We start from the raw sequence: 14,742 nt of genomic DNA, 5'->3' as shown, positions 1-14,742 counted from the left end.
TAGGTCCCTCATAATCCAGGTTAGTCAAAACAACAAAGTTCAACTGCTCCCACATTCTTACATATTAAGATGCATTCTTAGTGTCTGCAGGAGTGGAAGTATCAAGAACATATCCTACCAGAGATGGAAGGGAATTCATGCAGCTCTCTGCACCACAGCGTGCTGTTACGAGTGTGATAACCAGTACTAACAGTCATCTTCAAACTTTGGGTGCAAGTTGTGAGATCACATGGAATTTCACAGTTACAATTCTGAATTTTTGAGTATTACAGTGAAACAAAGGCTGTACATCGCATGCAATTTTTTTTTGTTGTTTTTAGAGAATAAAGTCCTTTGTTTTCATGTGTTTTCTTCCAAAGAGCTGTACCCCAGATGGTTAGTAGATCAATATGCATGGCCAAATAAGCTGGCATTCTGCCTATGAAATTAAGTTGTATGTCTGAAATACGTGGAACTTTGTGGCAGGGAGTATAAATGCTCAACAGCACATGCACTGCTTTGTAAAGTATTTAAGCAGCTTAAGCACACAACTATGTTTAAAATACCCAAGTTATTCTTTAATCTTCCTGAGTAAGAACTGCATTATTACTCACTTGGGAGTACCGTGTTTTTATAATATATTACCATTTCATGAAACTACATTCTACTAGAAACCCAGACCAGAATGAGTCAGGAGACAGTGATTTCCACCCCCCATTCCCTCCACCCCCATTTTTTTTTCTTCTAGGAAAAAGTGATTCAGACTAGGTCATCCGTAAAGCTGCACTTAGAGACAAACTCTGTGCATAGCCAAACCCAGGAAAGTAACTCAACTTTGTCCTAAATGTAGAATGGAAACAAAGCACACCCCATCCATAAGGGACAGAGACATCTCACACAAGAAACAATGCTGCAAATTTATTTTCTTTTTATAACCTCAACTTTGTGTATCCCACATAAGACATTTCAGTAATAAGAGATCCTCTAGTTCATGTACTATACAATTGCAAGTAAAATGAGGGGCATGTGAAGTACAAAAAAATTGAAAATACTAGCTTACATTGGGTAGACTTCAAATACTGCTCAAAAGAAGTGGCTTTTCAGGTTTTTACCTTTGCGCTTTGGAAATCTTCTCTGCAGTCAAAGACAGGCAATGAATGGAGAAAAAAGTAACTCCAAAGCAGGTGGAATGAAGAAAGAGGCACATTAGTAGGAGAATGAAAGGAAACACAAATCAAATGAGGAAAGAGACACTCCTCCAGTCACAAAGTCCAAAGAAAAACATTTTGCAGCTGTTTCAGAAATTCATGCTGCTGTCCATCCATCCTAGCTGGGTACATGAATCACACTCCATACTATTTAGTAGTCTACATTTGTACTTGCAATATAGAGAGCACATCTCTCACATGGTACATAATTCCTTGCCCCAAAGAGCTTACAATCTAAGTTCATTAAAAAAAAAAAATGCATCAAGTAGCTGGATCAAGATCAAACAAATGGAGAAGACAGGGAAATAATTTTATAAGGGATTAAAGTTGGGTTACATTACTGAGGTACTTGCTGAACATCACTGGCAGTGATGTTCTTAAGACATAAGTATTTTTTCAGTTAGAAGCTCTTCTGATCATGAAAACTGCCTTAAAATGTACTGAATGATGCATTTAAAGTAATCCGCAAAAATTCTTAAAAACAGACTTGTTGGTAAGACACAAAGATGTTCAGGCTGCCTAAGTTCTTCACTTGAGACACTAACTTGTCTTTCTACTAGAAAGATATGGATGTTACAGAAATTCGTATGTACACGTCACATTTGAATGTAAAAGGCTCTTTACATTTAAGCGTAAAATGTTAAATTCCGATTTACGCTTTCTGCTGCTATAAACATAGGCTTAATACTTAAATATTAATATGAAAATAGTACTATTTAAAAATGTATTTTTGATTTTAAAATAAACTATGGACAAGATAGTTGGTTTGAAACCAACAGTTTTTAACTACAGTAAGTGACCCACTTTTCCCACTGTTTTTAAACACTAGTCTTGCTACTTGGCAATTATAATGGAAGTGATCAGTCCATCAACTGTAAAGCTTTTTAGTTTTCTTTTGGGCTGGGTTGTTTTTGTGGTTTTTCTTTTGGTTTGGGGTTTTTTTGCACTTCACTAGACATCTTATTTTCTGAAGGTCTTGCACTTTATCTAATAATTGCGCTTTATCTACTAATTGGCAAGACACAGTTGAAATGTAATTTATATGTAACCTTTGTGCCCATTTAGTTATCATTTCTTAATCCCTTTACATGCAAATATAAAGTACCATCTTTCATGCAACTATGGCATTTGTGTCTTTCATACCAGGGAATCTTGCTTTGAATTATATACATACGCCATGTGCAACATTTCTACGACATTTGAAAAAATGTTGGAATAGTTATAGTAATAAAAATTAACCATAATTATCCAGTGTGCATATGATAAACAAAAAGAGAAATACCTCTTTTTCCCTGTAACAAACAGCATATCCAGCGGGAAAAAAATTCTGACTTCAGCTGTCCTCTTGGAGGGGAGTCAGATGTTAAGAAAATTTCATTCAAGCGCAGAAGTGAGAAAATGAGGATAAGGACTGCTAACGGGCAATCACTTAGTTTTAGTTTTTAAAGGTACTTTCAAGAAAACCAAACCAGGAATAAATACTAAAGAACTATAAGTTTCTTTGACCCAACTCACTACTAGCATTTACTTTTTAGAAATTACAACTGTATTTTAAATTTGCTTGTAGGAGGATATGAAAGGAATATAGCCACAGATTACCAAGAGAATTTGATCACTTCTAACCAACAGCTAAAAAAAGGGAAGAAAATGGTCACGGGATTATGAGCAACTGTTTCTCATACTTGCCACAGAATTACAAAAAAATTCCCTGCAGACCTGTAACAAAACCCTCCCCCCTATTTGAATGAGTTTCAATTCCCAGGTAAAGATGAATCAACGAAATTAAAATATTGTGCTGTTTTATTGGTGTAAAAATCACACAATTGCTAGTTCTGATTCTGCAGAGATACATCCATGCAGTTAAACATCTATGACCCCACAGCCAGAAGAAGCCATTAAATAGAATATCTGCTGTTAGTCAGCAATTAATGCAAATTTACATATGAGATCAAAATGTGTGTATCGTACAATATACAACAAATCCTAATACAGTACATCAACCTGAATAGCAGGATACACTCAAGGAACTCTGTTAATAGTGAAGCCTGTCTATATGCCAGAGAAATAAGGCCTGGAAACAAGATGACAGAAGGTACCCCGGAATTCCTAAGAAGCAAACTGTTCATTTTCTGTTGTTTTCTTTTATTGTGTTTGTTGGGGATTTTTTTGCTGGGAATTAGAAGTTCATAGAGGTATTGACATATTACTTGACAATATGATTTGTTATAGTGAAAACTGGTGGATGTGAACCATTATTAAAAGGTAATGTGTGAAACATGCAATTACAGGTGGTGCTTAGGTAACGTGTGAATAGTATGCTGGGGATTTACACCCAACTTTTTCACATGAGGGAGGACTGAAAAAGGTCTGGTTGATAGACTACCAATTGTACCATAAATCTTTATATGCATGCGGCTGAATCAGGATCATGAATGGATAAAATGGGAACAATCTGGCAATCTGTGGTTACGTACTCTATAATGTATGCAACAAAAGCACAAAATCAAATCCAGCTGATATGGCAAACAGCCTGCAAGAACTCTCTCAACCTGAATAAGTTGGTTTATTGCAAAGAGGCAGGCTTTCTAGAATTGCGAACAACTTTCCAATTGTGAAAGGCAGCTTGGGAAGTAACACTGGCTGATGACAGATTACTAGTTTTTCTTTGTTCTGGCACAATAAATGCCATAGAGAGAAAGAAGGGTTTATGTGCTTAAGGTCAACTGATTAGCAGTCCGCTGCTGCAAAGATGTTTCAACAGGAAAAAAGAAACCACTAAAAAATTCCAGTTGGAAATTTTGGCGACAAACTCTGCAAACTCAAGTCCAACAAAGATCACAGATGCCCACAGTAAGTGATGTGAGAGGCAGTGTCACATTCAAGGAAAAAGTTGTTTGTTTTTTTTTTCTCTGTACTGAAATTAAAATACTTAAATACAAAAGTGGACAAATGACAAAACAGAACATCAACATTTAATGTAGAATAGAGTGCACTGAGCTATATGCATGGATCTTTAAATAGGCTTTGAAACCAATACCCCTTTCAAAATTAGTAAATTCACAGTTAACGGCAGTAGGCTTAGAGGTGAGAGAAGGGTCGAAGTTGTTCCAGTTGGACTTCCAGGGAGATTCTCTCTTCAAGAACATCCTACAAAAGAAAGATTTTCTACTGACTGTCCACAGAAAATGAATGTTAAAAATTTCTTTACGCCATTACAAGAACTGGTAAATATCAGTTTCAGTTTTGAGAACTAACATCTTTTTCTAGAGTCTAGAGAACTCTTCCCATAATCCGCATAGAAGACTGGCTAGCTAGTAATTACACGTATATGAAAATAAATACTTTGCTTAAAGGTGAAGCCATTTAGTATTTTTTCCATCACTTTCAAATCGCTCAAAACCACAAAGTTGTAACCAGCTGCAAATCCAACTATAATATTTTCAAACAAAGTCTAAAATGTTACAGAGGCAAGCTCTCATCTCGACGGATTGGAAACTCCATTTCTGCCCCCCACCCACTGTTTTTCCTCTTACGTGAATTTTTATACACCTTGACTCTCACAAAAAGTGAAAATCAGGCCTGATAAGTTTTTAAAATGGCTTATCTTTCAGTCTAGACAGTTATCACATTAATTTTCCAGTTTGGATTTCTTTTTTATTAACTTGATAATTAAAATTAGATATCTTAAGGTAAGACAGCAAGAGAAAGATGTTAAGATGGTGCCTACAGATAAATCCAAAACCGTAATAGCTGACATAGATAAACAGACTACTATTGTTGTTGTTCTTAAACTGCAAGTTTTGTATCCCAGATTATAGTGTTAAAAATATTTATGATTTTATTAAGCCTTTGAGGTTTGCTTTTTCTTTCAGCATCTAGCCACCTCAGCTGCTCTTCTCAATACTAAGTATCTGATGACCACAACAGCTACTTCTAATTACTAAGTTTAGATTTCTGGGTTATTTTATTTTAGTGTAGCTGAAAACAAATCAATACATTGAAAAATGTGGTTTGTAGTAGTAAAGTGTCCTTTGTAATTTCACAAAACTTGTCATAATTAGGTATCTTCTGTGATCTACAAAAACAACTAAGTATTTTGTAACAATATAATCTATGTGTATGACTGGCTTGCAGAGATGCCTGTTACTTTGCATCACTAACATCTTGCCCTCTCAGCCTCTTCTTTTAAAGAGAAAGATTATGGAATTACCTTTAGTTGCTGCTGTAATTCACTGTTCAATCTGGCCAAAACAGTGTTGGTTTCCTTGTTACGTCTGATTGATGCCTGAATTGCCTTCTTGTCTTTCCCCACTGATCTGAGAATATATTAAAAGTATTGTAATAAGTAATTTTGTCACTTAACTGAGTATCTCTCATACAGTCCCTCTTTTCTAAATGAGCAGAATCCTCTATTTGAATTTTTTTAACTTGTTACGCTGTTGATTTTCCCTCTTCTGCCTGGTTCAGTTAACCTCATTTGTTTGCATGGAAGCCACACATACTTGGTTAAAACCAAACAGCAAGCAGCATATTTAAAAAACTTGTAATCAACTTTCTGAAGTCCCAACACACCATACCACATTCACTTACCTCAAAGTGACTAAGGTAATAGTCTACTTTCAAGCTAGGAAACAAACTGCACATTTTTGACTGTTTATAGCAACCATTATTTGAAGTTAAACACTACATCTTAATACTTCCACCACTTATTTCCAACGTACTTGTAGAAGTTAAAGAGTTCACAGTCCAAAATTCAGGATCTCTAAAAAGTCTCCCAGTAGCAGAGGCTCCAGGACAATCTTGTTTAAAAACCAAAAACTTTTATTCTGTTAAATTAATCTAATTCAAACACACTGAAATTCTTTGCAGTTCCTGGAACAGAAAGTGTGTATGCTGTTTAAATGTAAGCTTTCCAGTAACAGATGTATTTATACACTTCTTGGGTTACCTAGGAATAGATGGCTGTGAAGCAAGAACAGCAGCTATGACACCTGTTTTCTGTGTATGTTCCTCAGCTTCAGGTCTTAGCTCATCTTCTGATTTTAATCTTCTGCGAATAGGCTTTGGTGGCGGAGCAAGTGGGGTAGTGCCTTTACCCTGAAGAGGAAAACACAGCCTGTAATTCTCACAAACTGCATTTTACTTTGATTAAAATGGGGTAACTTGTTTGTGTTATATATTCTTAAAATCAGTTACTGAGCTAACTGAATTTACAACTGCATTTTCATACGGTCTGGGAAAAAATAATTAAGTACTAAATCTCACCCCTTGGTGAAAGGTAAGTTGCTACACAGTGACAAAGAACTGTGCAAGCAGAAACACCATGCTACAACTGACAATCGCAAATAAGCATCTCAGAGCATGCTTCCCCCAGTAATTATGTGTCTGTAACGAAAAAATGCTGTTAACCAAGTTCTGCACTAAAAGATTTGCTCCATTACAAAAATTTGAACACTTAAGAGTATCTTAATTTTCTGCTATCTTGAGAATAAACCCAATCACAAACATCACCTGATGCAAAAATTCACCATACACATGCCCATTTCAAGAACATATTTAAGAAAATCGGGTTCAAGTGCAAGCGTATAAAGTTGCTGCTGCATATCAAAACAAATGTATAATTTCATATACATCAACTGCGCTCTCCTTCCAAGTGTACTTTGCATACCGCACTAGTGGGGATGTTAACAGGTGCTTTGTCTTCAACTCTTCCATCTGCTTTGGCAACTCTAAGAGAACTTGCAGAATCAGAGGGCTTTTCAACCTAAAGGGATATGCATTATAATTTAGAAAATTAGTTCTTAAATACTTCATTCAGCAACATTTAGATTAAATACAAGTATGTTGTGTTATAACAAAATAGTTGACACCTAAAATTCCAGTTCAAGTCCTCTTTAGAAACACAAACTGGAATACAACAATACCTGCTTTGGAACAAAGCCATCTAAATCTTGGTCACAAACACTGTTTTGGCCTGGGAACAGCTTAAGAGGCGGCACATAAGTGCATAATGTACAGAAAGCTGTACTTCCAGAATCAACAGTTAGACCTATCTTTTGATACAGAAATTAAGATTTGATACAGAATCTAAAATCACTATTAAAAAAGATGAAATAGCTACTTGAAAGTACTCTCAAGCACTGTACTCTGAATAAAGTCAAATCCTCAATGTTATGAGGCAGAGTACAAAAGTCTATGGCCTGATGATAAACTGCTACAGCTGTTTCTTCTATTACATTACCACCATTACCTGTTTGTTACTGCCAAAGGTTAATCCCTCCGATGGAACGCAATGTAACAGTTCCCCATCCACCTCAACGCAAAATGATAAGCTTAACAGTTTTCAGTGGCAGCTTAAGCTAACGTAGCTGATTTTGCAATGAGATTCATAGAATGCTCAAGTAATTCCACATCATCCACCTTCCTGATTCAAGGGAAGCAAGAACACGCTGCTGATACTTGGGAGAACTTTACAGCACCACAAGTACTTTTGCAACTGAGGATGCAGAAGCGCCCTAGAGAATTTACAATCTGAGGAAAACACGAAGTAATTCATGTAATAGCAGTAAGCTATTAAGACATTAATAGGAATAAACCATGAGGCTCCTTTTAAAGTCCTATGTCTGCAGTAGGAAACAAGGTTTTGTAAACATCTCTCATGATCCATTACAGAAGAATGCCAGAGCTCATTTTAGCTGTTTGTCCAATGGCTTTGAACAAAACCAAATCAAGGATTTTTAGCAGATGTTTACAATACCTGACTGTCATCCCAATTATTAAGATAGACTACTTTAAAACTTGCCAGTAGGTCATTTGGAAGGCTGACAAGAGTGAGAAGAAGAAAAGTTTTGCCTGTGCTAAATCTTAAATGCAATAATGCAATTGTATTTGTGCATATATGCTAGTAAGTACAAAATCTTTTGAATTACAATCAAGAACTGAGAAGAATTTCTTCTGCCTTGGTGTTTTGTTGCAATTACTAAATAAGTGTAGTAGCGTGTCATGTAATTGCTTTCTAGCAATGGATTGGGACACCATAAAAAACCCACTAAGTTCAAACGGCAGACGTAGGTATTAATACCACCAACATTATGAGGCTTTAAGCGACTGACAAGTTCTTCACTTCTGCTCACCTGCAAGACTTCTGAGTGTGTTTCAATTTCATCTTCTTCCTCTTTGTTTACACCTGAAACAGCAAATGCCTCAAACTGGCTGAAGTCAGCAAAATTTGGCTGTTCTGGTATTTGTTGAGGTGAGGTACTGCTATGAGCTATTAGGCCTTCAGCATCTACTGGGCGATGCACATGAGGACCTGCACCCTGCAATAAAATAACAAAAATATTTAGTGATATTGTTCTTAACAGTTATCTGATGTAAAGAATCTCTCCAAACAATAGTTTGTGACAAAACATTTTTTGTGGTTTAACTCCAGCTGGCAGCCAAACACCATGCAACCGCTCACTCACTCCCTCCACAGTGGAATGGGGGAGATAACTGGAAGAGTAAAGTCAGAAAAACTCACGGGTTGAGATACAGACAGTTTAACAGCAAAAACCACACACGCAAAGCAAAACAAGGAATTCATTCACCAGTTCCCATGAGCAGGCAGGTGTTCAGCCATCCCCAGGGAAGCAGGGCTCCATCATGTGTAATGGTTACTCGGGAAGACAAATGCCGTAATGTCCCCCCTTTCCTTCTTCCCCCAGTTTATACACTCAGCATGACATCATATGGTGTGGAATATCCCTTTGGCTAGTTGGGGTCAGCTGTCCTGGCTGTGTCCCCTCCCAGCTTCCCGTGCCCCTCCAGCCCTCTCGCTGGCAGGGCCCAAGGAATGGAAAAGTCCTTGACTTGGTATAAGCATCACCCAGCAACGCCAAAACCATCAGTGTGCTATCAGCATTGTTCTCACACCAAATCCAAATCACAGCTCACAGCGCTGCACCAGCTAAGGAGAAGGAAATTAACTCTATCCCAGCTGAGACCAGGACAATGTTAAAGACTATTTGCCTTTTTAGTGAACAAAGATTTATGTCTTGTCAGTAGGACAAAGTGCATGTCCTCCAAGACACAAACAGCCAGACCATTCTCTGTTCATAAAAAGAGAGAAATATTTAAGAAAAAAGGAAGTTCAGATGGGCTATTACCCAGAGAATGAGACTAAAGATGGATGCACCACAGGACCAGCTAGACTCGTTGGACAGTAGATGTTTCTGCTATAACACAGTCCAGCTTGGCTCTGTCAGGCTCAATAGAGATTTTTAGTTTAGTTCCACAGGAACACATGCTTATGTGATCACAGTGTATGGAATATGTTTATATTGTACCCTCTTCCCTTGCAGATGGTTTCTGAATCCATTGACTGACTTAAATGGCTGGTAACTCAGATTCTAACAAATAGGTGCTGCTGAAAAACAACTGAAAAGCAATTTTATCTGTCCCATGTCAGATCTCCACAGCAGTTGAAGAATTCAGCTGGCTGAGACAAAGAAAAAACAACTTTTGCAGTATTCTTTATCCACCAAATCAGCTAACCAAACTGACTCAGACCAGGACTGCAAAGATCATGAATTCTATGACAAAGGAAGAAGTGGGATCACTCCTTTTGGGCACAGTCCTTTTGGGACTATGAAAGACTGCTCTCAGTCTGTTATGGCTTATTAGCTATACAGGGACAGGTAAAGAAATGTGGAAGTGTAACTTTCTTTCCTACAACTCGGAGCTCCAGAGCCACTCATTCCTCCTTGATCTCTACTTTAATCCCTTCCCATGGTTCCACCAGAAGCAACTCCTTATTCAGGAAAGGCTAACATTTGGCTATAGCCCAAGTTTTGCCATCATTCACATCCTGGCAGTTTCAAAAAACAGTAAGCAATGCTACTCATGTTAGAGATACATTAAAATTCAGAGTTAGATAGAAATGATGCACTGAGTGAGAGCATGATTTTTCAAAAGTGACATCACCTGTGAAGGCTGTGGTCTTGGAGGCACTGCAGGGGGATAGGCAACAACTCCAGCCTGTTGCTGTCCTGTAAAAGAAACATCATGTTTGGCCAAGACTGTTACTCTTCACATTAAAGTGCTATTTAATCTTTTGACTTATCAACATGAAGAAATCCTGCATTTTGCTTATGTATTAACCTGTCATACTGAGGAACTAATTGTAACAACTGAGAAGATAATTGTAATATCTTCTTTCAAATTCGTGAACAGACAAAACAAGGAATCAGAACATCGACCTTGTCCTTTTTTTCCAGCTCAAAGAACTCACATGGTCATACTTTTCTGATTTTAGTCCTTTTTTCCCTTTTACTCTCATTATACATTCTTAACATTTTCTCATACTTTGTGATCCTGAAAAGTACCGACAAGTCAGAAGTACAAGAAAAACCCTTAAGCAGAGAATCAGAAGTGACCTTTAATCATTTCCTCTGAAGTGAAATACTTAACACCCATCCCTGATACATGTGATAGCAAAAGAACCCTTCTTGAAAATTTAGTGGCAGATGCAATTTGTTGCCATGTGGATGCACTACCAAAACATTATCTCCTGACTTCGTTTCCCATGTTCATCCAAAGGATTACAATGTCAGCATTCAGAATTTACTTCTAAGTTATCTGTCTAAGCAAATAAAACCAGAAGAGTGACAACATTTTCAGCTTTTTCATTCAGAAGCAGTGTTTAAAAACACACTAAATCTTTCTTCAGAGGAAAAAGAATCATCTGCTTCAGGAATGTACATGGTGAAAAATAATATATTCTAGAACACAGTATACCTACCTGGGGTAACTGAGAATGATCTGTTCATATCTAAAGATGATGATCGAGAATGAGAAGGATGAGGCCTTGGAGGGGGTGGCGGTGGCGCAGTGTTATCTGGAGATGTTCCTGAATGTGATCTGCAAAACATATAGGCTTCGGTAATGATTTTAGGCAGCTACAACAGAACTAAAATTCAGAAGTTCTTCTAAATATGCAATTAAAAAACAAACTTTGACAGATGGAAGAGAGCCTGATCGCCGCCGATTTTGGAGATTGTAAGAATCGGGTTTGAACCTTCACAATTGGTTTTATATTTCTATTTATTTAAATCTCCATTATCCCAATTATTCCTGTGTTACACAAGTAATTTATTTTTGGGAAACCAATAGCTTGAGAAACTTCCCAAAGAATGATAGTTCAGGAACAGAGAATCCTAAATGTGGTAATTCTATCCAGACGATAGTCACTACAATTTGCAAAATGTTTAAGATTTAGTCAACATCTTGAATAGATTTTAAATGGTTTAAGTTCAATGTCATTGAAGAAACCTAAGTTTCTCTTGGACCTCCTCTCCATGTACATCAAGCTTAAGGAATATCTCAGTGTATGAGATAGCTATCCAATTCTCTGCCTGAAATTTTCCAAATCTATATACTTGGTAGCAGCTTGAGGAGTTAACTCATCCTTAGGCAGGACCACCATCTAGTGGATACCAACTGTAAGTTCATCGAACACACATGCAGAAAGGATAAAAAAGTATTGCACTGAGCGCCGTTTAAATGGGATTTGTTGTATATAAAATTTTTGTACAGCTTCCATTTAAAAACAGTGTGCAGAACCTTCCTAACTAGTCCAATTTGGGCAAGACAGATTTACTGCATCACTGACATGAATACAGCTACTCTTCTATTCAACTGAAATACATGACGAAATCTTTTCTATGACTGACTTCTGTAATATTCTTCTATAATTACCCTAAGATATAAAACTAAAAGTGGTAAGAGGTACCTAAATTTCACACAAAACCTGAAATTCCTGAATGTATAAGTCCAAACAGAAAGTTATCACAATAGTAAAATCTCCTTTCTTAATATACTCTCCAGGACAATGCTTCTGATGAAATACAAATCCAATTACATTGACTCCTAGGGTCATCCCTCTTGCTAGTCTAGTATAAAAGGCACAAGTAGGATTAAAAAAGGGAGAAAGTGGTTTAAGGACACTCCTTAAATATCATTATCTGACATAGCCTTATCAGTTTTTGCTTTTTGAAAATACAAAAAGTACCCTGGACTAATGGTAGCATTAAGGACAATGTTGTCTCTATAAAGTTGCAACTGGTAGAAGAGGTATCAGTGGAAGGAAGAAAAAGTGGAAGAAAAATTTTCTGGGTGGACACTGCCAGACCTGGACAGCTGAACAGAAGCTACCTGTGCCATGAAGTGGCAACTCATCAGAAAGCTTTATTCATCTACACAAGTTCAGCAAGAGAACCCAACCCAAAATTTAGAGATGAAAAAGAACATTTTGAAAACATCATGTTGGGCAGTGCAAAAACATACAAAGCCGTAGGACAGACAATCAAATTTGCCACTAAGTAATAATGGAGGAAAGAAGTTTTCAAGCTGCTGTACTGACGGGCAATTACAAATCTTTCTTTGCTACTGAAGTCAGCCTAATTATTATTTTCTTTTAAACTTACCTCTCAAACTGATAGTAAGATGGTTAATGGCTAGCTGGTTTTTAATCCTATTCAGGTAGATTCAATGGGAACAACTAGCACCAGCTAGTATAGCACATTCTCTTACGTAAAACCACGCAGTTGTTCGTTACGTGCTTGCATAGCTCCCTCCAATCCCTTAATTTGTTGGGCCTATGACTGATTTATGTTTTATAAAATGACCATTGTTAAAACAGATTGAGTTACTGTCATGGTATTTCTAATTTATGTATTATTCTTCTTTTATATTATGAAGTCACAAGGTTCTTCTCCATTAATGCCTAATGGATATTTTCAAAAACACAAAAAATTGCTTTCAAGTAATATCATGATTGTTTGTGCTTACATTCTCTTGTGTTTAAGGAAAAAGTCTGTATTAAGATTTCTGACAATGTGGAGTTTCATTTCATTGGCCAATCCAAAAAACCCTTTTTAGACTACATAAATTTTTGAATTTTCACTTTATGTGTTAACAGGAATGGCATACACTGTTAATGCATTAGAAAACAGACTGTCTCCAGATTCCCGAGTGTTAAGAGTTCAGAATCTATTTAGCCATCATTTTACAAGCTAGTTGTCAAACAACCAGAAGCTCAGAACAGGCTTCTTTAAACACCTTTCAACACATTTTTTTTCAGTTGCTATTCTACTGACCGTTGCCGTGTTACAGTGCTTCCAATTTGCTCGGGATCTGAAGTATAGGAGTCCGAACTGCTGTAACCATCTGCTGGTAAAAGAAAGTACAAAGTTTCATATTTGTTTCGCACCATTAATATACCCCAACAGATATAGGTAGCACAATTTCAAATATCAAATTTTTATTTTTTTAAAAAGTTATGTCCTTGTATTGTTTCCCTGTAAGGTATCATCTGGGCAGGATTCAAAGTATCTTAGTTTGAATAACTGAGGGATCCAATAAAATCCAGCTCCACTCACCCAATACTACGAGTTGTTCGTTTCTACTGGGATGTACCAAAGAATAAACTATGACAATAATGTTGTACTTAAAATACAAAATATAAGTATCATAAGCAGTAATTTTTAAACACTTAACATTCTATCACTTCCACAACCTAGCCAACAAGGGTAAGGGACATCCAAGAAAAAAAGAAAGCAAGGAGTAAGACTGCTTGGTTTTAGAAGTGCTGAAGGATTTTCACCAACCTTAGAAATCAGGAAAAGGAAAAACTATGTACAGTACACAGATGAACTCAGCAGCTTTGCTAATACTGCAACTTCTGTACCTTCGAGGCTGGTAGTCAGCTCTGTTTCAGACTAAATCTTTTTATAAGCTTTCAGCTTTTGGTTAAGGCAATCTATAAAAATGAAAGATGGTATTATGGCATCACATAGGCTGTTTCTTTAAGGACACTCTTACCCTTAAAAATGGTGCAAAGCTTGAGGTTTTTCCCCCAGAAATGAGGAGTCTCACTAAAATCACAAGATTTATGTGGAATGAATGTATCTCAGAATAATTTATCACAAAGGATGACTCCAGAGCACCTAGTAAAGCACAATTCAAGGTAGATAATCACTGCAGCAATGAGACTCACCTGATTAGTTATCAGTAAAGAGGAAAATTCTACTCAAGAACATCAAGATTTTTCTGAATTACCCCATCTCAAAGGATTACTTTAACCTCCCAGGACACTAAAGCTTTCAAAAGGGTTAAGACACACCAACCAGGATGCAGAGAGAATCCTGCAGAGATGGCTTTCCTGTTCAGCAAGGTCTGTTCTTAGCCTTTTTTTCCCCCCCCTTAAAGCTGCAGGTACATTAATCTAGTGAAATTAGCTTAAGACCTTTATCATCCACAGTCAGCTGAGGAATACCTTATTTCAAGTTCATTTCAGATCAGAAGTTATTTTGCAGGTTTACAGGTATGTCTCTACTCAGTGAGTACTACAGAGTTTAAAAAAAATTATTTCTATACATACATTCTTTCAAAAAAGTCTACCATGAGACGACATTTAAGTTTTCCAGGATCAAGTGAGAAAATTAAGTTTTAAGCAGAAGTGGGTTATGTGGTAAATGAAATTATCTCCCTCCAATCCAAGCACCTCTAGTACTGC

The 14,742-nt window shown here is 36.9% G+C and overlaps 1 protein-coding gene across 11 annotated transcripts in view; it reads right to left on the bottom strand.

Annotated features, from left to right (window-relative positions):
* Positions 1 to 877: 877 nt before the first annotated feature.
* Positions 878 to 14,742, bottom strand: part of REPS1 (RALBP1 associated Eps domain containing 1) — a 70,008-nt gene continuing 56,143 nt past the window's right edge. For 8 of the 11 annotated variants that reach the window (XM_055713054.1, XM_055713056.1, XM_055713062.1 and 5 more), the window contains 8 exons: positions 13,325 to 13,397; positions 10,969 to 11,087; positions 10,152 to 10,216; positions 8,321 to 8,506; positions 6,856 to 6,951; positions 6,136 to 6,284; positions 5,398 to 5,503; positions 878 to 4,334 (listed from right to left, as the gene is read on the bottom strand). In XM_055713054.1, the coding sequence (XP_055569029.1) occupies positions 4,266 to 4,334; positions 5,398 to 5,503; positions 6,136 to 6,284; positions 6,856 to 6,951; positions 8,321 to 8,506; positions 10,152 to 10,216; positions 10,969 to 11,087; positions 13,325 to 13,397 (863 nt within the window). In that variant the 3' untranslated portion in view covers positions 878 to 4,265. The remainder of the gene's footprint in view (positions 4,335 to 5,397; positions 5,504 to 6,135; positions 6,285 to 6,855; positions 6,952 to 8,320; positions 8,507 to 10,151; positions 10,217 to 10,968; positions 11,088 to 13,324; positions 13,398 to 14,742) is intronic. The other 3 variants (XM_055713055.1, XM_055713059.1, XM_055713064.1) reach the window with 2 other exon arrangements.

Source organism: Falco cherrug, chromosome 6 (genome assembly GCF_023634085.1).
Source record: "Falco cherrug isolate bFalChe1 chromosome 6, bFalChe1.pri, whole genome shotgun sequence".
Lineage (NCBI taxonomy): Eukaryota > Metazoa > Chordata > Aves > Falconiformes > Falconidae > Falco > Falco cherrug.
This window is presented reverse-complemented; position numbering and strand designations above follow the sequence as displayed.